At 41.5% G+C, this 21,488-nt stretch overlaps 1 protein-coding gene and 1 long non-coding RNA gene across 3 annotated transcripts in view; one reads left to right on the top strand and one right to left on the bottom strand.

The window, feature by feature from the left end:
- The window catches only part of sts (steroid sulfatase (microsomal), isozyme S), a 30,268-nt gene extending 9,199 nt beyond the window's left edge, over positions 1–21,069 (top strand). For both annotated transcript variants that reach the window (XM_085264443.1, XM_085264442.1), the window contains 6 exons: positions 11,260–11,665; positions 11,744–11,880; positions 14,340–14,477; positions 16,266–16,425; positions 16,650–16,771; positions 20,602–21,069. In XM_085264443.1, the coding sequence (XP_085120569.1) occupies positions 11,260–11,665; positions 11,744–11,880; positions 14,340–14,477; positions 16,266–16,425; positions 16,650–16,771; positions 20,602–20,954 (1,316 nt within the window). In that variant the 3' untranslated portion in view covers positions 20,955–21,069. The remainder of the gene's footprint in view (positions 1–11,259; positions 11,666–11,743; positions 11,881–14,339; positions 14,478–16,265; positions 16,426–16,649; positions 16,772–20,601) is intronic.
- LOC146548370 (uncharacterized) lies at positions 394–5,294 on the bottom strand. The gene is made up of 2 exons (XR_014890695.1): positions 4,739–5,294; positions 394–4,437 (listed from the first exon to the last, which is right to left on the bottom strand). It is a non-coding gene; the product is annotated as an uncharacterized LOC146548370 (long non-coding RNA).
- Positions 21,070–21,488: the final 419 nt, after the last annotated feature.

The raw sequence follows: 21,488 nt of genomic DNA on the forward strand, positions 1-21,488 counted from the left end.
TAGTTTAAATTCTGTTTGTGTGTATAGAGCTTGAGATCGTGACAGCACAGTGCATTTACAGGTACAAGCCAGTGCATTTTTTATTCCCTCTGGTGTAAAGTCTCTGCCAAATCAAACATGTCAATCATTAAGAGTAAGATTTCCACACTGTGGGGGGCCCAGGTTAATGATAACTGCCTTTGGTGCTGTTGGCCAACAGTGTGCTGATGGAAGGAGACCAAGTGGAAGAGAAGCAAAGCCAGGAGCACGGCAGCTTGATTCACACTTTCTACATGGAATATAATAATAATAATGGATTGGATTTATATAGTGCTTTTCAAGGCACTGTTAAGATTCAATATTGAGGAAGGGTACAAGAGGTGATCGAAGAATAACCACACCGATCCGGCCGGGTGAAGTCAAACGATGATTTTAATGAACACACGTGTGGGAAGACAACTCTGTACGCAGACAGGAAGTAGTCTTCGACTTAATCAAAGCATGAACAGATATTTTATAGCATCAGGGTTTGATTTACTGACGCCCCTTCATGCGTCACCGGTACATTTTATACATAGATCAGATCAACATCATCATGACTTTTCACCTAGAAAATCATCTTCTATTTTCATGGCGTGGTACTTTCCGTTCTTATCTTAAAATGAATTGTTCCTCTTTCTTGCCGAGACAACAAGGACGGTTCCTCTAAATAAATTTAACTCTATGTGTGTGTGTCACGACCTCACATGCTCTTTGTGTCACCTCTTCACCTACTGTCTGTGTCTCGTCCTCAAATGCTCTTTCTCAATTCACCTGTTGCACTTCTGACCTTTTACCAGACCAGAAGCTCACTGAGACTATGTGTATGTCTTCTACTAAATAAATGTTTTAACCAAGAACCTCTACTAAAACCTTAATATAAAATGATCTGATATATAAGTGTTTTGTAAGCATGTATTGCAATTCCTTCTATGGCTCCAAGTCACTTGCACAATAGATTGTCCGAACATCGCGCCGAACAAAGCTTCCGACCCCCAATTAATTGACCGAGCTCCAACTCTTTAATAAGCACAGATATGCATTGTGTATGAAATAGTCATAACTGCTTAAGGCCTTCTTAAAGCTATCTGTTACATTGTTAAAGCCTCGTCTTAGCCTGCGGCTCAAAATAACTATCTGCTTTCACTTCTGCATACAACTTCCTGTCAGCCTGCAACTCAGTCTTTCTGAAAGAGACACTGTTTAACCCTCTGAATGCAATATCCATGCTGCAGATTATATTATTAATGCAATGGTAATAATGACAATTATTTAACAATAGCAGTAAAATAATTTCCCTTCTCGACACTCCCTCTTTTGACCTCTGGAACACCAGAGGTCACAATACATTGTGTCCTCACGCAGACCCTTCTCTGGTGGTCTCGAACCTCGAGATCTCCAGGATCCTCGCCCCTCCTGTGGTCGCCGAGATCGATCTTCTGCAAAAGAAACAAAACACCTTTTCCTGCATCTCCCTAACTTATCCTATCTGGGACTCTTTAATCAAAAGCCTGATCCTAATTATCTTCTTAACTTATTGACTTGTATTTATGTATACTCTTCAACGTTACTCATCCCTTTAGAACTCTTTAAACCCTGCTTTCACGTCCGGTTGCTCGCTCTATTTTTCCCTTATCTGATCATCAACATCCTGTGCACAAATTGTCGCTGCTGCAAGTTCCTCTACTCTTAAAAGAAAACAACCACTTTAATCAATTAAGTTTAAGCATATAAGCAATTACTCCTGTATACATTTCATCATAGCTAAATGCTGCCTTGAAACAACTCCTATGTGTTAACTTCATTTTAACCTCACATTTCCTATGTTATAACCCATTTTGGTATAGCCTTTTTATTTCATTTGCTCCCTTTAATGTAACAATACCTTCTAATTCTAATTTATCAGACCTAACCAAAATATCTGCTTTCCTTCCTCTTTGGTCCTTCTTTTAAGTTCAGTTAAAAGCTAAATGAATTTAAGGCCTTTTGCCTGGAATCAATACTGTCATGTGTGTTTCTTAACTCTGTGTCTGTAAGCGTGTGCAATCCTTCATGAACTCATATTATCCTCACAGTAGATTGGCTAATCATAGCGCTAGCCAAAGGCTCGTGACCCTCCAGAGACAAATTTGAGCCACAACTCCTTTAAAAGCACAAAATGCAATATGTATAAAAATCATTTCTATTTATAAGCTCCCCCTTTATCCTAAAAATACCTCCTATGTAATATCTGTATGTGTAAGCCTACATTATAACCACTACTTCTAGAAATCAAAAAATCAAACCTGTTCTACTCCTTCAACCCTCACTAATTTTCCCTCTAAGATTTATTCACAGCTTTGAAAAACCAGCATTGTATCTTCTAAACAGGATTCAGTTCTGTCATGGTCCTGGGCCATGTTGGCCCAGCATTCTTGGTTCCTTGTATTTTCGCTCCTTATTTAGGCCAGGTTTTCTGAGGTGTCCTATTGTGGTGTTCCCTAAGTGTTTTTCCCTTTGTGACTCTTACCCCCTTGTGCCCCTCTGTGTATTTATGAGCTCTCGTCTCTCTTTGTGTTTATTCCATGTTTCCCCCAGCCTGTTATGTCTATGTTCTCCCCGTACTTTCTCTGGGTGTATTTAAGTTGTGTCTTCTGTTATGGTAGTTGCTGGTTTGTCTATGTTGTTTCCCCTCGGTCTCCCTGCGTCTCTTGTGTATTTCCCCGGACCTCCCTGCATCCTCGTTTCTGGTTTGTGTTATTAGCTTACCCAGTTTAGGTTTCCGGTTTCTTGTTTTTCCACCAGTGCTGTTTTGTGCCCACCGTTGTAAATAAATATTCACCTGCACCAGAGCTGCCGCCTTTTGGGTCCTTTTCTACAACTCCACACGGCTTGCCTCGCAAACCGTGACAAGTTCACCTTTAATCCTTTAACCTTAACTTAAAAATAACAGTTTCAGTTTTACCATATCCAAATGATCAAAAACCCAAAAGGTCCTAAAATGATCCTAAATTATTAAACAATTAAATTAATAAACCCTAAACCCCCCTTTATCTTGATACATTTCATGTGTCAAGATACTATACAAAACTTAAAAATGCTCAGTTTCCCCACTCATGATCCAATCTGTGTCATAAAAATAAACTTAAAACAGAACAGTTATCAGTCATGTGTTTCTTCAATTAATGATAACTGAGTTACATCAAAAAATATTTCCCCTTTAGCATTTGGCATTCTCCCAACAATATACTATAATCCCATAATCTAACCCCAGTCAACAAAACAAAAATTTTTCTGGTAAAAGCAAATTGTTTGTCCACGTTTATTCACCCTCACATTCACTCACATGCAGTCACACCATGTATTTGCTGATAGTGGAGCTTCCCGCACGATCAGATTCTCCACCCTCAGCAAAATGAGCTCAGTCATTTTTTATTTTCCATAGGAAAATATTTCTTTATGCTTTTGGACTGGATTGACTCGCATAAAATCCTTTTTACAGGGACTTACGACCTTGATCAGTCCCCACAGGTAGCTCTCCTCAGCCAATTGTAATCTGGAAAGCCGCCTTATATTTGCTCTTCCCGAGAATTTTCAGCGCCGTTATTCACTGTTGCAGGCCTGCTTAAAACAGAAATGAAAAATAGAGCTGATTGTTAGCTCATAAAAACAAAACAAAATCACCTGACAGGTTTTCTTTAAGTGCACTGTTACAAAATAATGGGCCCAATTTTTTAGACATGTCCATGTTTCCTAAAACTCCCTCTATTAAAAACAAAAATAACAACAACAACCTAACTGACAGAATCAACCCATCACCACAACAACCTCAACAACCTTAAACACCCAAGTCTTGCCACCACATAATTTGCACACAAAAATCACCCCCTTATGCTCTGTAACATACTTCAATTCAGCATAAAACATAACCCCCTTTATCATATGGCTTCTTCTATTCCTCAATTACAAACACAAATGTATTTTATTAAACATTCACACCATTGTATCATTCATACAAAATAGCAAGCTGTTCTTCATTGCATATGTTTGTGTTCTTAGCCAAGTTTAATCTGTATCTATGCATCAATCTCGATGAGCTTGTCTTGTCTTCATAAGGTTAATGCATTTTCTGCTTGTGTATGTGAATTTGCATATGTTGCTTTTGCAGTGTGTCAGACTCCTGCACAATTCTCCACTTAAGCCGTCAGTTTCTTTCCCAAATTTGCTAACCCAAATTTTAAGTTCCCACCTTATTAACAGCTTTCCTGCTCCTCAGCCAGAAGCTAGGGCCCACTTGTCAGGTTTATGGAGACATGGCGCTGTAAACAATTCAACCAGAAACTTGCCTTGGCATGTCCAGTCAAGTTAACCTACAGGTCTCTTCCGACCGCTGCACGTGGAAAATTGATCCAGATCTGTTTCGCCCCTATAGAAACACAACTGAGACATTTTCATTATTATCATAAGTACTTAAACTACCCGTTTCCCTTTCTCTGGTCAGAAATCCCAACTTATGTCATGTATATACGTGTAAGCAGGTCTTCATTGCTTTTCCTATGTATTTTGTTAATGTTCAGTGAGTGTAAGCTGCTTTCTTCATTGCCTCTATATGTTATAGTCAGGTTTAATTCATGCATCTTTTCTCTGATTTCTTAATTCAAAACTATCTCACTTCTGATTCTTTCCAGAAATAATTTCACATGTAACACTTTGTCTATGTATGTTTTCTATTCTTGTTTACCTCTTTGTTTGTGACGGTGGACATCTCTAAACCATCATGAGTTCAAGCTTCACTTTCAGTCCAATTACACCCTGTATTCTCACAGTCGAACTCGTCCGGCTTCACCTCTCACTGGTCACTGTCCTCTTCTCTCAGTGTCCTTTTGTTGTCTTGAATTCCAGCAAACACAGTCTATTTCTTCTCTGTTTCTCTTCAGTATTTTCCTTTTGGATCAAGTCCCAGCCTGGCAAAATACCACATTCAGTGCCTTTAAACAGTCATGTCACACTGTTCTTACCAGCCTGCTGTCCACCGTGCATGGTTCATCACGTGGTTTCTTCTTTTCTGTTGATCCTCTCAGTCATCTCTTTCAAGATTACTCCAAGCATGGCAAATCTGACAATCAATGTCCAGTGCTTTACCACCGTTCATTATCCCACTGTTCAACTGCCCAGCCTGTAATTTACAGTACATGTTTCCACCTCGTGGTTCCTTACATGCTGCTGCTGGTGTCGTCAGTGTGGTTTCCGTTGCACTGTCTTTTGCCTGCTAGTAATTCTTCTCAAGCCCACGATGTTCTGTTGGTCTTCATCAGGAGATTAACTGTCCTTTGAGCTTCTTCTCAGGATGGGGACAAGTGCGAGGTCAAGCTGTAAAATTTTAAGCCAAAATCTGGCCTGTTTTCCCCCAATTATGCTACTCTAGTGGTTTTGGCGCCGTACTCAAAATTCCAGGTTGAGAGAAGTCCACCTTCATTTATCTGTAATCTGTGTTGACACACTAAAACATACAATTAATATCCTTTTCATTTCTTTTCTCAAAACCTCCATTCGCTTTATCTGCCTAGAGTTTAACTCATCTGTTTCTCTCTCTGGGTGCTCACTCGTCACCTTATATGGGCATGCAAACTTCCTGTCACCCACACCATTTCCTGTTACACACACACAGCACGCAGTTGCTCTGCTGTTTCTCCAGGCTAATCAAACTTATTTTGTATTTACAATCTACAAACCCTCTGTAATTCTACTAACTTTTGATCTAAAATGTAGCATCATTCACACAATGATTTCATAATCCTCTCACACACACCTTTTAAATAAACTAAACTCTTATAACATCACTCAGCAATGTTTGCAGCAGTATTTGTAAAACCAACTGTGGCTTAAACAGTTCACTGCTTACTCATTTGCATTTTCACTCACACACACCGTCTGAAAATAGCTCCAGCATTGCCTCAGACTCCTTTCACACAGAGATCTATTATTTTATATTCACAAAGACGTCTTATATTTACAACTGCACAGATTTTATGCCTTTTAACACCTACCGAATTTTGAAAAATTTAAGTTAACGGTCTAACCGATAAAAGTCCAACTTTTTTTGTAATCAATTAACCAGTATCTGTCCAACAGTTTCTGGCCTCATCTCTAAAGTCCCTAACTCAATTTAAAAGCGTCAACCAACCCAAACTTTGCCTGAAGCTCTATTTTTGGCATTTCACAGCCAAGGCTTACCTCGAAGTGTTAAGTTAAAGTTACACGCCCGAAGACCAACTTCTCCTGTCCAAAAAAGCGCAGGTACCGTTCCAAACGGTAAGGAGACTAACTCCTAGTTTAATTCCAGGCTGCCCTGTACCCCACAGTTAAACCACACTGAACTATCCCTCTTCGCCGAGAGGTCAATGTCGCGCGTCCACGACAAGGAGGGAGCGTAACCTCCGGGCTCTGCGCTTCCTAGAACCCCCTCGGTTCCGTTCTAAAATAATTTATAATACTTTGAAACAACAATCAACACCCAAAACAAGTGTATAACTGAAGCAGGTCCAACCTTATAACCAAAAAATAACCAAATTCCCTAACATACTAAAATCATTTCCAGCAGTCCAACTGCTTTAAATCCTCAGTACTGTCATGACATTCTCATCAAAATCAAAACAGACATCCACCAGTAACTTCAGTGAGTAGACTTAAATTTTATCATATCCAATTTGGCACACTTTGGAAATAATTCAACAGGTAGTGCCTTACCTTTTGGATAAGCCGGCTTATGCCCACTCACTTAGACCACTGGAATTCATGTCTGCCCGTCAGACCACCTAAGACCCCGGATTTCTCCGTCTAAACCTCCAACTCTCCCTCCTCAATAACCGGACGAAGCCCCCAAATGTTAAGATTCAATATTGAGGAAGGGTACAAGAGGTGATCGAAGAATAACCACACCGATCCGGCCGGGTGAAGTCAAACGATGATTTTAATGAACACACGTGTGGGAAGACAACTCTGTACGCAGACAGGAAGTAGTCTTCGACTTAATCAAAGCATGAACAGATATTTTATAGCATCAGGGTTTGTTTACTGACGCCCCTTCATGCGTCACCGGTACATTTTATACATAGATCAGATCAACATCATCATGACTTTTCACCTAGAAAATCATCTTCTATTTTCATGGCGTGGTACTTTCCGTTCTTATCTTAAAATGAATTGTTCCTCTTTCTTGCCGAGACAACAAGGACGGTTCCTCTAAATAAATTTAACTCTATGTGTGTGTGTCACGACCTCACATGCTCTTTGTGTCACCTCTTCACCTACTGTCTGTGTCTCGTCCTCAAATGCTCTTTCTCAATTCACCTGTTGCACTTCTGACCTTTTACCAGACCAGAAGCTCACTGAGACTATGTGTATGTCTTCTACTAAATAAATGTTTTAACCAAGAACCTCTACTAAAACCTTAATATAAAATGATCTGATATATAAGTGTTTTGTAAGCATGTATTGCAATTCCTTCTATGGCTCCAAGTCACTTGCACAATAGATTGTCCGAACATCGCGCCGAACAAAGCTTCCGACCCCCAATTAATTGACCGAGCTCCAACTCTTTAATAAGCACAGATATGCATTGTGTATGAAATAGTCATAACTGCTTAAGGCCTTCTTAAAGCTATCTGTTACATTGTTAAAGCCTCGTCTTAGCCTGCGGCTCAAAATAACTTCCTGCTTCTTTCTGCATACAACTTCCTGTCAGCCTGCAACTCAGTCTTTCTGAAAGAGACACTGTTTAACCCTCTGAATGCAATATCCATGCTGCAGATTATATTATTAATGCAATGGTAATAATGACAATTATTTAACAATAGCAGTAAAATAATTTCCCTTCTCGACAGCACCCAAAGCGCTGTACAATGCCACTATTCATTCACTCTCACATTCACACACTGGTGGAGGCAGCTACAGTTGTAGCCACAGCTGCCCTGGGGCAGACTGACAGAGGCGAGGCTGCCATATTGCGCCATCGGCCCCTCTGGCCAACACCAGTAGGCAGTAGGTGAAGCGTGTTGCCCAAGGACACAACGACCAGGACAGAGAGGCTGGGGATCGAACCGGCGACCTTCCGGTTAAGGATGCGCTTCCCAACCCCCTGAGCCACGGTGAAAGAAATAGTGTCGTGGTAATCTTTACTTTTATGTGAATAGTGTTTTGCAGGTGAAGAGAGGGTCAGACAAGATCATGAGTCTGAAGCTAGAAATCAAAAGGATGACGTTGAATGTTGCCAGCATGGTAACTGAAGCAGAATTTAATGGACATGTGTGGCGTCTTCTTTTTGAGGTCTTTACCTTACAATATAAAGCACCTTGAAGCAACTGTTGTGATTTTGTGCTATATAAATAAAAGTGAATTGAATTGAAGGAGAGAAATGGACCGATGGTGTGGATTAGAGCAGGGTGATATGGCCAAAAATATTTATCACGATATATATTTGAAAATTTGCGATAACGATATAACTGACGATATAATTGATGCGAGACAAAATACAACTCCACAACATTACTAGCGCAAAAAGACAACCTTCCATTTATTTTCACTTAAACAAGAAGCTGGTTTTTATGTACATTAAAGCTTTATAAAAATGTAACAGTGCAAATGCAAATTCCTTGCTGAAAGTTTAACCAAAAGGCATTTCCAGTAGAAATGGGCTGACATATCCTGAGCATAACCATGTATAATATCCACTGAAGTTAAAAAGAGGTGCTTTGCAACATTAAACTGCAGTGTGCAGTACGCATTTTTCGGACCATAAGGTGCACGGGATTATAAGGCACATTAAGTGAAACAAAGCAGTCAGATAAATCAAACTTTATTAAACTCATTCTTCTTGCTTCCTCCACTTCTGTACCATTGATTCATTAATGTTGAATTCTCTGCAGCTGCTCTATTCCCATGTTGCTGCAGTATATTAATGACTAACCTCGTATTGTGGATGGATTATCTCAGTTGTTCTCCTGACTGAAGTTTGGTCCTTTTACAGCATCCTGCCATGCGATTGCATTTGTCTCTAACCATGAGGAACCTTCACGTTAACTTTTATAAGTGGAAAAGTGTTAGTGTTCGTCCTCCAGCTTCACTGTTTATGTTATGCTAACATAGCTGTGTCGCTAGCGATCACGTAGCACATCATTGTATACCAGCTAGCCCAACTTCAGTAACCCTACAAACGTCACTGCTGTTTAGTTTCCCGTCTTCATTTATGTTGGAAGTGATAGCAGAGCTGTACGTTTGATTTTTTTCAGAAATCTCTCAGTCAGAACATGCAATATCATGCTTAGGTAACTAGCGAAACTAGCGAGCTAACTTCCGCTAGCTTCCTGCTAACTTCTAACTCCGTTAAATGTAATAAATTCTGTTTTCATGGATGCCTGGAAGTTAAACTTCATAGTTACACCTGGTAAAGCAGCAATGCTGATCGTTTTATTAAAGATGAAAGAATTTAGACAGTTTTTAACTCTCAGTGATGCTGCAGTGTTCGTTTGACCTGAAGCATACGGAGTTTAGGACCCAGATTACTCCCAGATTTAAGAGCATCTTAGTCCGACAAATACGACAATAACGACGGCCGCTTGCATGTTCTGCAAAAAAATGTGCTTTGTTGTGTATCTGACGGACAAACACCAAACCAGTTCCACATCACTGAAGTTGCACCATTTTTACAAACCAATTCTGGTTCATCTGTTTCACTCAACAATCGGCCATGTGCGTATGAAAACAAAGGCACTGCGCACGCGCGTTTTACTCCCATTCTATCGCGATATTTCATTTTCCTATCGTTGCCTAACATTATACCGGTATTACCGTGAACGGTATAATATGGCCCAGCCCTAGTGTGGATTTTGCAAATAGGATGGAATGGCTGAATGCGGAAGTGCAGAGGTTAAGAAAGGAGGAAGTGAGGACAGCTATGAAGGTGTATGAAGAGTGAAAAGGTGGTTGGTTGGAGATGTGTAGGAGACAGGGCAGTGGACCTTTGACTGTTTAACAGTCACAGAGAGTGAGAAGATGCCTGAGAAATGGAGAGTTTTGCAGAACAAGGGTTGTGTGCACAGATGTAGTAACTACAGAGCTTTAATGCTGATGAGCCATACCATGAAGTTGTCACGGTCTGGCTGGGGCAGACCGTATGTGTTGCAGAGGAGGACTCAAACGCAGACCAAAACGCGGTGTGGATTAACAAAACAAGCCGTTTATTGAGGCTAGCAACGAGGGTACAAAATAATAGGGCATCGGTGAAAACTAAACAATAACCTAAACTGGGTGAACTAATAACAAAACATGAAAAACCTTAACCATAGTGAAGTGACATGGGTACCTGGAGATGAGACATGGATGAGCAGTACAACAGACGAATACAACGGACGACCTGACAAAGAATGACTGAGAACACACAGACTAAATGGACACAGGAGGATAATGAGGGAAGTGGCAACACATGGGAACCCAGCTGACACATGAACATAATTACGTCACAGGGGGAGAGTAACTGAACATGATGAACACAGACACACCAGACCTCTTCACAATAAAACAGGAAACACAGTGAGATATAGACATGACAACCTGAACTGACAACATAAGCCACAGACATGAAATACATGAAAAGCAGGGGAGACTTAACATAGTGGGAACACGAGGGGTAAAATTAACTGGAAACAACTAGGCATGATAACGATGAACTTAGGAAACCTGAAGGCTACATAAACTAAACACAAAACGCTGGGTCAGCAGACCCAGGATCATGACAGAAGTACACTATGGGAAAGACTGGTTGAAGCCAGGTTAAGGAGAGAGGTGGTGAATGCCCCAGATCCCCTAGGCTCTGTCTTGAGGTATCCTGAGGTAGATGCTGAACCCTGAGTTGACCCCAGTGCCTGTGAGTGTGTGAACACGCGGGTAAAAGTGCTTAGGCACAGAAAAAGCTGGTGTATGAATGCAGACAGCAGGAAGGTGCTATGTAAGCGCCAGTCTATTAAGTACAGCTTTAAATGTTATGTCAGACAAGTTGAATAAAGAGGTCTTTGGCCGAGGGTCTCGTGTGCTCATCACAGACAGTTTTGAGCGTTATTAGCAGCTCACACTGATGTCAATATTTATACCCGTAACCGTAGTGAGATTTGTTTGTTATAGGAAGTGTACAGTTTACTCTTTTATTGTGGCTTCGAGCTTAATCGCGTTTCTACTTTCTGAGTTTTTGTTTCTTCTTCTTGTCTGCAGGAAAATGGCACCTGGGCCTGAACTGTGAGAGCCGTGACGATCACTGCCACCACCCTAACAACCACGGCTTCAATTATTTCTTCGGTATCCCTCTGACTAACCTGAAGGACTGCCAGCCTGGACATGGCACCATTTTCCACTTCCATAAAAATTTGCCATACAGAACAATGGGCATCGTTTTGCTCACTGCAGTTGTGCTGCACTACAGAGGGGTCATCGGCAGAAGGTTGATCCTGAGCTTGATGTTTCTGTTGCTTTTGGTCACTGGTTTGCCAGTAGCGTTCATCATGGCTGTCCCATACTTAAACTGTGTTCTCCTGAGGGACCACAGCATTGTGGAGCAGCCATATAAGTCTGAAAACATGACACAGAGGATGGTCCACGAGGCAGTGGACTTCATAGAGCGGTACGTGAAGCTTTCCTGATTCACCTGGATCTGAAAACTCTTGTTGCAATGTTTCATATTCATTGTTTGTTTCTGCAGAACTTCAAACAGGCCTTTCCTGCTCCTTTTCTCTTTCCTCCAAGTCCACACAGCCATCTTTGCTTCAGCCGCTTTCAGAGGAACGAGCCGCCACGGTATCTACGGGGACGCTGTGCAGGAGGTGGACTGGAGTGTGGGTAGGTCATTCTGTCTGTTTAAAGGAAAAGCTGCTTTTCTATGTCTGTCAGTTCATTCAAATCCAGTAAAAAAAGCCCAGAAGCTTCCGACCTCTCCTCTTTGCCCAGTTCAGTCAAATGACACTAAGAAAGAAAGAGCCTTCAGGAATATTCGTTAAAGTGGGAACAGAAGATAAGTGTGTAGTCATAGCAATTACATCTTGTCACGATCTTATCATGTTAGGAGGGTAGGCTCTGTGAAACCCCCCCAGCTTCACCTGCTGCTGCAGAGGAGAGAAGAACCAGTAAGTGAGGCGAGGTGGAAGATGTGAGGAGATCCACTTAAAACCTTGTGGATGGAGAACTGATCTCACTGTGCTTTGTAGTCAAAATAGGAAATATTGTTTATACATTTCTCGTCAAATCATCAGCTCAAATTATTTATCACAAATATATTAGAAAAGATTGAGCTGATTATTTTATAAAACCTGTTAAGACTGTAAATTAGTGCAGCTGTAAGCATTTCATAATATGTTATAACAGCTTTAAATGTACCCATATAGGTTTGCCCCTAATTCAAGTGTTTATCATGACCTGACCTTAGTATACTGCATGTCAGGGAGAAGCCCTAATCAGACAAATCGCTATGAGTCTCACGTGGCGACAGTGGGAAGAAAAACACCTTTTTAAAAGAAAACCTCCAGCAGAGCCAGGCTCAGGAAGCTCAACCATCTGAGCCGACTAGATTGGGGTAAGGATTACTAATAATTAAATGCAATATTGGTGTATAGAGGAGTATAAATAGGAGTGAAGAACTGCATCATCATAACTACTGTACTGACAGGGACTCAAAAGAGAGAGCAGGTTTCTCCTGCTTCCCTTCCCTCCTCACATACAAGGTCTTAAATAATCAGGCCCCATCTTATCTTAATGACCTTGTAGTACCATATCACCCTATTAGAGCACTTCGCTCTCGCTCTGCAGGCCTACTTGTTGTTCCTAGAGTATTTAAAAGTAGAATGGGAGGCAGAGCCTTCAGTTTTCAGGCCCCTCTTCTGTGGAACCAGCTTCCAGTTTGGATTCAGGAGACAGACACTATCTCTACTTTCAAGATTAGGCTTCAAACTTTCCTTTTTGCTAAAGCATATAGTTAGGGCTGGACCAGGTGACCCTGAATCCTCCCTTAGTTATGCTGCAATAGGTGTAGGCTGCTGGGGATTCCCATGATGCACTGGGAGTTTCTTCTTCAGTCACTATGTGTTAATAGGTCTCTCTGTCATTACAATTATAAGTCATTACTTCTCCATCAGCACTCTCAAAGCCAACAGTTTTTCTCTATATTAGGATCTAAAAATAAAGCCCCTTGAAGTGAGTTGTTTTGATTTGGCGATGTATAAATAAAGTTGAATTGAATTAAAGTGTCTCTTACACAGTATTCTTTGATGTTTTTGGCGACTGAAAAAACTTAATGTCCAGTACCCATATGGAAAAGAAATAGTAAAAACTTATATGTGATTACTCATGAAAGTGGCCACTTTCATGAGTAAATCATATAAGGCTTACATGATTTACTCATGAAAGTGGCCACTTTCGCATTACTTTCATACATTGTTTTAGTAAGTATCCAAAACATACAAGTTTCATTATATAATTTTTCAAGGGATCTTATATCTGTTTTCACTCTTACATGCTTTTCATACAAGTTTCACACAAGACAGATACAAACTTTATAAGATTTATGTATATCTTTTCCATATGGGTAGTAATGATGGACATGATCAATACAATCGCTGTGTCAAGGCTGATGGGCACGCTGGACTCAGGAGATAAAAGTTCAGTGTGTTTGTTTACAGTGAAAGTATATTTGCATAAAGACATAATGCAAATAGTGGAATAGTGCTCCAGGGGTCCGGGGGGAAGAGAACCCACATAAAACCGTCCACCTCAGGGTTCGACCCACCACACACCAAGGAGGGGAATCCAGGGAAATGTACAGAAGAAACACTTAGTGTTCGAGGATGTCGGAGGCACCACAAACACAGAAGGTTTAACTCATTGTGTTGTTGAACGGTCCAGTGAAGAGTGGCCTTGATGAGATGAGGACACAAACACACGTGCACAGATAGAGGAGAGAGGCACAGAAAGAAAGCAGAGCAGCCAGCGAGCACTGATCCCTACTTTGACCAATCTAATATAGAAGATGTATTTTTCCTCCTTCTTTAAGCTGCTCCGTTTAGGGGTCACCACAGTTCATCTGCATCCATCCCGCTCTGTCCCTCTGCCTCTGTCACACCCACTGTCCTGCATGACATCATTGACGACAAACACGAACCTCCTCTGAGGTCTTCCTCTTTTCCTCCTGCCTGGCAGCTTTAACACGTGTTGTTTTACAGTTTCTTTCTCGTTCTGTTATTCATACTCAAACGGAAAAATGTTTCCAAATAATTACAGACTGGAGTTTGCACTGTGTGTATTCTCAGGTCAGCTCATGGAGACGCTGGACAGACTCAGCTTGAGAGGAAAAACTCTTGTTTACTTGACTTCAGATCATGGGGCGCATCTGGAGGAAATCTCTGCCAGAGGCGATGTCCACGGGGGATCGAACGGAATATATAAAGGTACACCGAGAAGAAAAACGGAAAACTGTTCTTGGTTGTAATGACCTTTCTGCCTGTATACATCAGCAGGATTTTAACCATTTAGTTAATAATTATAATACATTTTGTTTGTGGGTGCCTTTGAAAAAAGCAAAGGTCACGTTACAAAGCATAAAAACAAATAGCGAAAGGATAGAAAACAATTAGAGTCAGTGCTTGAAGAGAGTAAGCCAGTTTGGAATAAGGAAGATATTCCTGATATCAAGAGGAAGTTCATTCCAGAGCCGGGGAACAGATCAGCTCTGCTCTGTGGTGAGACGGCCAGAGGGAACAACTAGGTGAGCGATGAACAAAGACCTAAGAAAGGAGCACAGGTAGGGAGGGACCAATATTTAGCAATATTTAGCAAGTGACTGTATAATCTACGGGCAGCCAGTGAAGCTGTTGAAGAACAGGCTCTCTGGAGGGCATGTAAAGCTGGGCATGCGCCGTGCTGGATTTTCTTACAACCAAACGACCGATGATCGGGAGCTGGTCGTGAGGTGATTAATCAATCAAAGCCGGTTACTGATCTAATGAGGGGGCAGCCACATTGTGAATGTGGAGTTTCTGGACTTGACAACCAGGGTGGTGCAGATGGCTAAATGTGTTGAAGAGTTAACTTTGCTGAGTGTGTTTATGTCATTTCACTGCTACAGTATTACGTTTTCTTCCCGGTGACAGCTAAAGCAGTAGATTATGTAAACAGAATATAATAGAGTAGCAATATGTCTGTGCAAGCTCCTTTGACAATAATAGAGCAGCATTTGTACGACATGTTTCGAGTCTTACTGAGCGCTAAAGGTGCTTTACAATATATTACAATACGTACCAGTTATAAGCATTTACATTTAAAAGACTGGCTGTGTTAGAAAATGACCTGCAAGCAAACAGAGAAACAAAGAAATATTTAAGTGGTTTAAAGTGAGTTGCTTTTAGAGTCAGTGCACTGGAATAAACTGCAAGCATGCAGGACTCAGATCATTGCCTCTGAGCTTCGTTCGGTTTCCTTCAGGAAAATTCACAAGTAATTATGAGACAATGAAGCTCTGCTGTTGGATGTGCCGAAAGCTCCATATCTAAAAATGTTAGCAATATTATTCTTCATTTGATTCACATTCACTAGTTTGCAGTGAGCAGACCCGTGTCAGGGATTCTGTTGGGACTCAGCAGGTTTGATTCAAAGAGCAGCTTTTTATAAGGCAGCCACTCGCTGCCCTTTCATCTCTGCAGGAGGCGAGTCTTAAGAAGCCAGTTGTGCCTTTAGTTACTAACCCAGCACTGTTTTCACACTGCACATGCTAAGGCAATGCTTAATGTATAGTACTGCATTAAGCTTTGCCAGCATAGCGCTCAACAGGAATGCAGTTACGCAGACCACTACAACTGTAATACATTCGATTGGTATGTGCTGTAAACACAATATATTGATTTCCACTGGGATTTCAACTTAATGAAGGAAAACGTAATAGCCTGGAGTGTAAGTCTAGCTCATGTTGGTAAAATAGGTGGTTCTGTGCCGTTATGCTCTCTTGTGTTTCAAATGTTGTTTAAGATTTATGAGCTCCAAGTTCAACATGATCAGCTCATTTGTAATCGTGATGCAGAGCACCGCAGACACACCGGCAGAGCAAATGTAGACAATGACAGTACCACCTGTGCAGACGGCTCAGTGGGGATTTGGTGCAGTGCTATCATTTAGGCTTAATTGGTAGCCGGATGAGAATTATTTTCATGACTTCTTGTTCTTTTTTTTCTTTTACCGAGCAGCAGGGAAGTCCACGAATTGGGAGGGAGGAATCAGGGTCCCTGGAATTTTACGTTGGCCTGGGAAAATCCCTGGTGGCAGACAGATAGATGAGCCCACCAGCCACATGGACCTGTTTCCTACTGTGGTGCAGCTGAGTGGAGCTTCAGTCCCAGAGGACAGGTGAGGCTGCACAGCGGTGAGACTGTGCTCCTTCCTTATGTCAGCCTGAAATCTAGGTCACATTTAAAGAAAGGAGAGGCAGTGAGAGCGATTCACAGTGAGGGGAATCCTGGATGTGAGCAGAGGAAACATGTTTTCTAATGAAGAGTGGGGTGTTAAGGTAATCCAGAGGCTTTGATCAGTTGCAGCCACCATTGTAATTCATGTTCACTTTCTTTCTGCAGGGAGATAGATGGTCATGACCTCATGGATTTGCTACAGGGGAGAGCTGGACGTTCCAAGCATGAATTTCTCTTTCACTACTGTAATGCCAACTTGAACGCTGTCAGATGGCATCCCCAAAACGGTAAGTGTGCAACAGAGAAAGATGAAGCCGTATTGATAACCTCTACCGTTTGTTGACAAGTGCAAACACACTTTGCACCAGGTCAGGCAGCATTTTTAACCTAACCTGCAGGGTCAGGTTCAGTCTGTCCAAGTGACACAGCATGTCGACCAGAGAGACCAGATCCATAATCCACTTGAGGTCCGAGAGCTCGAGATAGTCCTTCTCTACCATTAACAGTTTCATGGGCGACTGTGGCTCAGGGGGTTGAGAAGCGTATCTGTCGCCGGTTCGATCCCCGGGCTCTCTGTCCTGGTCGTTGTGTCCTTGGGCAAGACACTTTACCCTACCGCCTACTGGTGTTGGCCAGAGGGGCCGATGGCGCGATATGGCAGCCTCGCTTCTGTCACCAGGGCAGCTGTGGCTACAACTGTAGCTGCCTCCACCAGTGTGAGAATGTGAGAGTGACTGAATAGTGGTATTGTAAAGCGCTTTGGGTGCCTTGAAAAGCGCTATATAAATGCAATCCATTATTATTATTATTATGGCATCCAAAAGCTCAAAGAAGCGAGAGAGTGCCTGGGTTTATCACAGCCACCTCACAGTGCAGTGCAGCAGCAGGTCACCTGGAAGCCTCGGGTCCAGCTCAGCGATGAGATTCTTGAATTGCATGTGGTTAAGTGCATGTGTGTGGATGCAGTTGATGATTTCCATCACAGGCTTCATGACGTTGTCTAAATTCAGTGATTTAGACGCGAGTTGCTCCCTGTGGATGATGCAGTGGAACCAAACGTGAAGCATGGGGAGGGCACAGAAACAGAAACTCCAAGCTTTGTTTGCAATAATCAAGTATAAATCAAACACAAAACACAGGGTCACACCCATCATGACACTCGCACCTACTGGGAAACTTTGCGGTATTTCCATCTCACGCACATTTGCATTTGATGAAAATACAGTGTTAAACTCAAACGAAGCGAACACGTAGATTAAAAAAACCACAAACTTCAATATAAGAGCTGCATGAAACCAGGCAAAGAGCTGCATGCGGCTCAGGAGCTGCGGGTTGGCCACTTCTGAAATAGATTAATAACAACAACCTTTATTTATAGAGCACATTAAAAGCCTAGGCATACCAAAGTGCTTTACAGAAAAACAATAAAATAATACAGTTAAGAGGATTAATATCAAATATAATAAGAACAGCAGACAATGTTCACAGTAGAAAGCCACTAATAAAATGGACTGCAGCACATAGATTATAGCAGACCCAGTGCCGCATGATAGAGAACACCAAGAATGAAGGAATAGTAAAAAGTTAATGCAATAGGTCGCAGTTAACAGTCAGCATTTAACGGGTAGAGAAGGCAAGTTCAAAAAGATAAGTTTTAAGGCGTGCTTTAAAAGAAAAAATAGAATCAGACTCCCGAATGCCAATCGGGAGGCTGTTCCATAACTCAGGTGCAGCAAAGGCAAACGATCGATCGCCTCTAGATTTCAACCGAGATCTGGGCTGAACTAACAATAACTGCGAGGATGACCTTAAAGCCCTGGCAGGGACATAAGGGTTTAAAAGTTCCTTAAGATAGGTTGGTGCAGTATTATTGATAATTTTAAAAGTAAGCAGCAAAAATTTAAATTGAATACGGTATTTGATAGGCAGCCAATGCAGCTCAGCAAGAACCGGAGTAATATGGTCAAACTTCTTGGTTTTAGTTAGAATACGTGCCGCAGCATTCTGAACTGTCTGTAATCTATGTAGAAGGGTAACATGGAGACCAGAATAGAGTGAGTTACAGTAATCTAGTCTTGACGTTACAAAAGCATGAATGAGCTTTTCTAAGTCATTATACGGGATATAGTGTCTGGCCCTGGAGATGAGACGAAGCTGATAAAAACTAGATCTGACAACAGCAGACACTTGTTTATCAAGTTTAAAGGAGCTGTCAAACAAGACACCCAGATTCCTGACAGTATCAGAGAAAGAACTAGTAAGAAAGCCAAAGGCATCTTGAAGTTTGGCGCGAATAAACTGCGCGTCATGTACCTGGAGTCGAGTGTTTTAACCGATGCATGAAACGATACATTTTTAGACATAAGTTGTAACGGCGCCGTTTTCTCTCAAACTTTGAGTCTAAGCTTTATTTTTTAGCACCTGACGGCTCTTTTTTGCTTCTCATCCGTAAACTCTCTGCATGCTCTTTCACGTGATTCAGTTTATTTAGAAAAGTCTCAAAAGGATCTTGAACTTTATTGTGAAAGGTTTATGTGGAAAACAAACAAGCGGACAGCAGAGCCACGATGAAAAACAATGAAAAATATTGCTGTAAACAGTTTATTTTGCGACACCATGAAACAAACGACAGCGTAAAATGAAACGATAGACGCTTTTATATCGTCATCGATATATATGGTTATATCGAACAGCTAGTTGTTAGCACTGTGTGCAGAGTGTGAGGTTAACTGATTATTCTAAATTGTGAATAGGTGTGATTGTGAGTGTGAACGGCTGTCTGCCTGTAAGTGTTAGCTCTGCGACCGAGTGGCGGCCTGTGCAGGGTGTAATTTTGTAATGTACCATATCAGGTCATGAAAAAAGGCAAATGGAAAATGTGTTTCTCTTTGATATTATTTGACAAAACATACATTACACACTTTACAAAAGGTTGATTCTGTTCATCAACCTTTTGATAACATGTGGCTGCTGCAGAGATCCAGTAGGCTGCTCATCTACAGTTAGGTCCATAACTTGTTGGACAAAGACATCATTTTTTTGTAGTTTTCAAACCATATGTGACTGAAGTATTTCAGCTTTCATTTAAGGGGTTTTACAAACATGCATTAACTGAATTACAGCCACTTTCATGCAGAGATCTAAAATGAATTAGGTAGTTCAATGACAAGCAGTTTCATGACCATGCGAGGTTATTCCCTCATCAAATGTATCAGATGTACAGTGCTGTGCATTTGCCACATCCTGTTTCAGATCATCAAACAAATTTTATATTAGACAAAGACAAAGTAAATACAAAATGCAGTTTCCAAATGATGATTTAGGAGAAAGAAACTAAACCTACGTGGCCATAGCTATTCAAGTAATCCCCCCCTCATGTCGAATCAGCAACTGACTGTGATGAATCCATTTTTATGGAAAGCTGAGTTTAACTGGATACTGTGTGACCTGATGAATCAAGGAGGATAAAAGATCTCAAAAAGTTACACATCATGACACAAAATACACTCTAGAACAGATAAGAACCAAAGTCATTAACATGTATGAGTCTGGAAAACATGACTTTGCAAAGCTATTTTTAACACTTTGGGACAGCAGCAGTAAGGCAGAGAGGGGCGTCCATGGAGAAAATATTGAATTAACAGTTTATAGCTTCTTGCTGTAATTTTAAATAAGAGGCCCAAACACGATGAAGCTAATGTTAGCTTTATTAGGGCGAGCTGTGACGTGCACAGGGCTGTACTCTGCTCAGATTCAGACAAATGCTGCAGAAACCTGATCGAAATCTTGCAGAGCAGCTTTTCAGTTGATAACCAGAAGGATCCACAAACTGAAGGTGGATGCAGTAAATGCCTGACGGAGCGTCTCTCAGGAAGAAAAGCTGCATTTGTTGATGTCCATGGGTTTTAGACTCCAGCTGGTCATTTTCTACAACAGATTTTCATCCAAGCATTAAAATAAAATTGTTAGTTTGTTGAATTAATGCATCTGAAAATGTATAAATGTTGTGCTTCCTGTGGTTTGTAAAAGTCTTACATTTAAGGCTGAAAGTCTGCACTTCAGCACCCTGCTTCATGGAGGGAAAGTGGCACTGAGTGCTTTCATTTATCGTTCTCAGGTAGCTCGGTGTGGAAAGCTTTTTACTTCACTCCAAACTTCTACCCAGAAAACAAGACGGGGTGTTTCCATACACATATCTGCTTTTGCACGCCGGAGTACGTTACCTTCCACGATCCTCCTCTGCTCTTCGATCTCTCAAAGGACCCATCAGAGAGCACACCGCTGACCCCAGACACTGAGCCTGCCTTTCACTCTGTCCTGGCCACAATGAAGGAAGCTGTGAAGATGCATCGGCGCTCACTGAAGCCAGTGGAGAACCAGTTAAGTCACGCGAACCTGATGTGGAAGCCCTGGCTGCAGCCCTGCTGCTCCACAGTCATGCAGCTCTGTCAGTGCCAGCTGTACCAGTAAGCTTCTGTGGAGGCGGCACTGGAAGATCCTTGCTGCTGTTTAGTCACACTAATCTTAATATGGACACTTCATATGAACTTCTCAAATCCACGATTAAACCTTTGTTTTGTCCAGGCGCAGTCATCTGTTGCACTGATTTTATGTCACTCGATGTAGTAACACAAGCTTCATATTTAGAAATCTAGTCAGCACACAGGTGGCAATTATAAAATACAATAGACTGGATAACAACAAAGCTGAGCGACTAACACAGTAAAGTTGTCAGCTGTCAAATCAGAAAATATATTATGAGACTTAGACCTCAATACAAGTTCAGAGAATCGTCTTATACAAGTCTAAGAGATACAGTACGAGCTGCAAAGGGGGGGGGTCATGAATGATTAACAAATGTTGTGATACCCACGATCTGATACTGATTTTCTGGTTTTGTTGAGGCAGCTGAGGTAAAGAAAATCAGGCTTGGTTGAACTAGTTTCCAGAGAATATGGTGACCATCTGTGAGCTGAGCAACAGTTTGGACTGTAAACAGAACGT

This window comes from Mchenga conophoros, linkage group LG23, assembly GCF_057382185.1.
Source record: "Mchenga conophoros isolate Kocher_MC1m ecotype Shallow Benthic linkage group LG23, M_conophoros_male_GT1.1, whole genome shotgun sequence".
NCBI classification, from domain to species: domain Eukaryota; kingdom Metazoa; phylum Chordata; class Actinopteri; order Cichliformes; family Cichlidae; genus Mchenga; species Mchenga conophoros.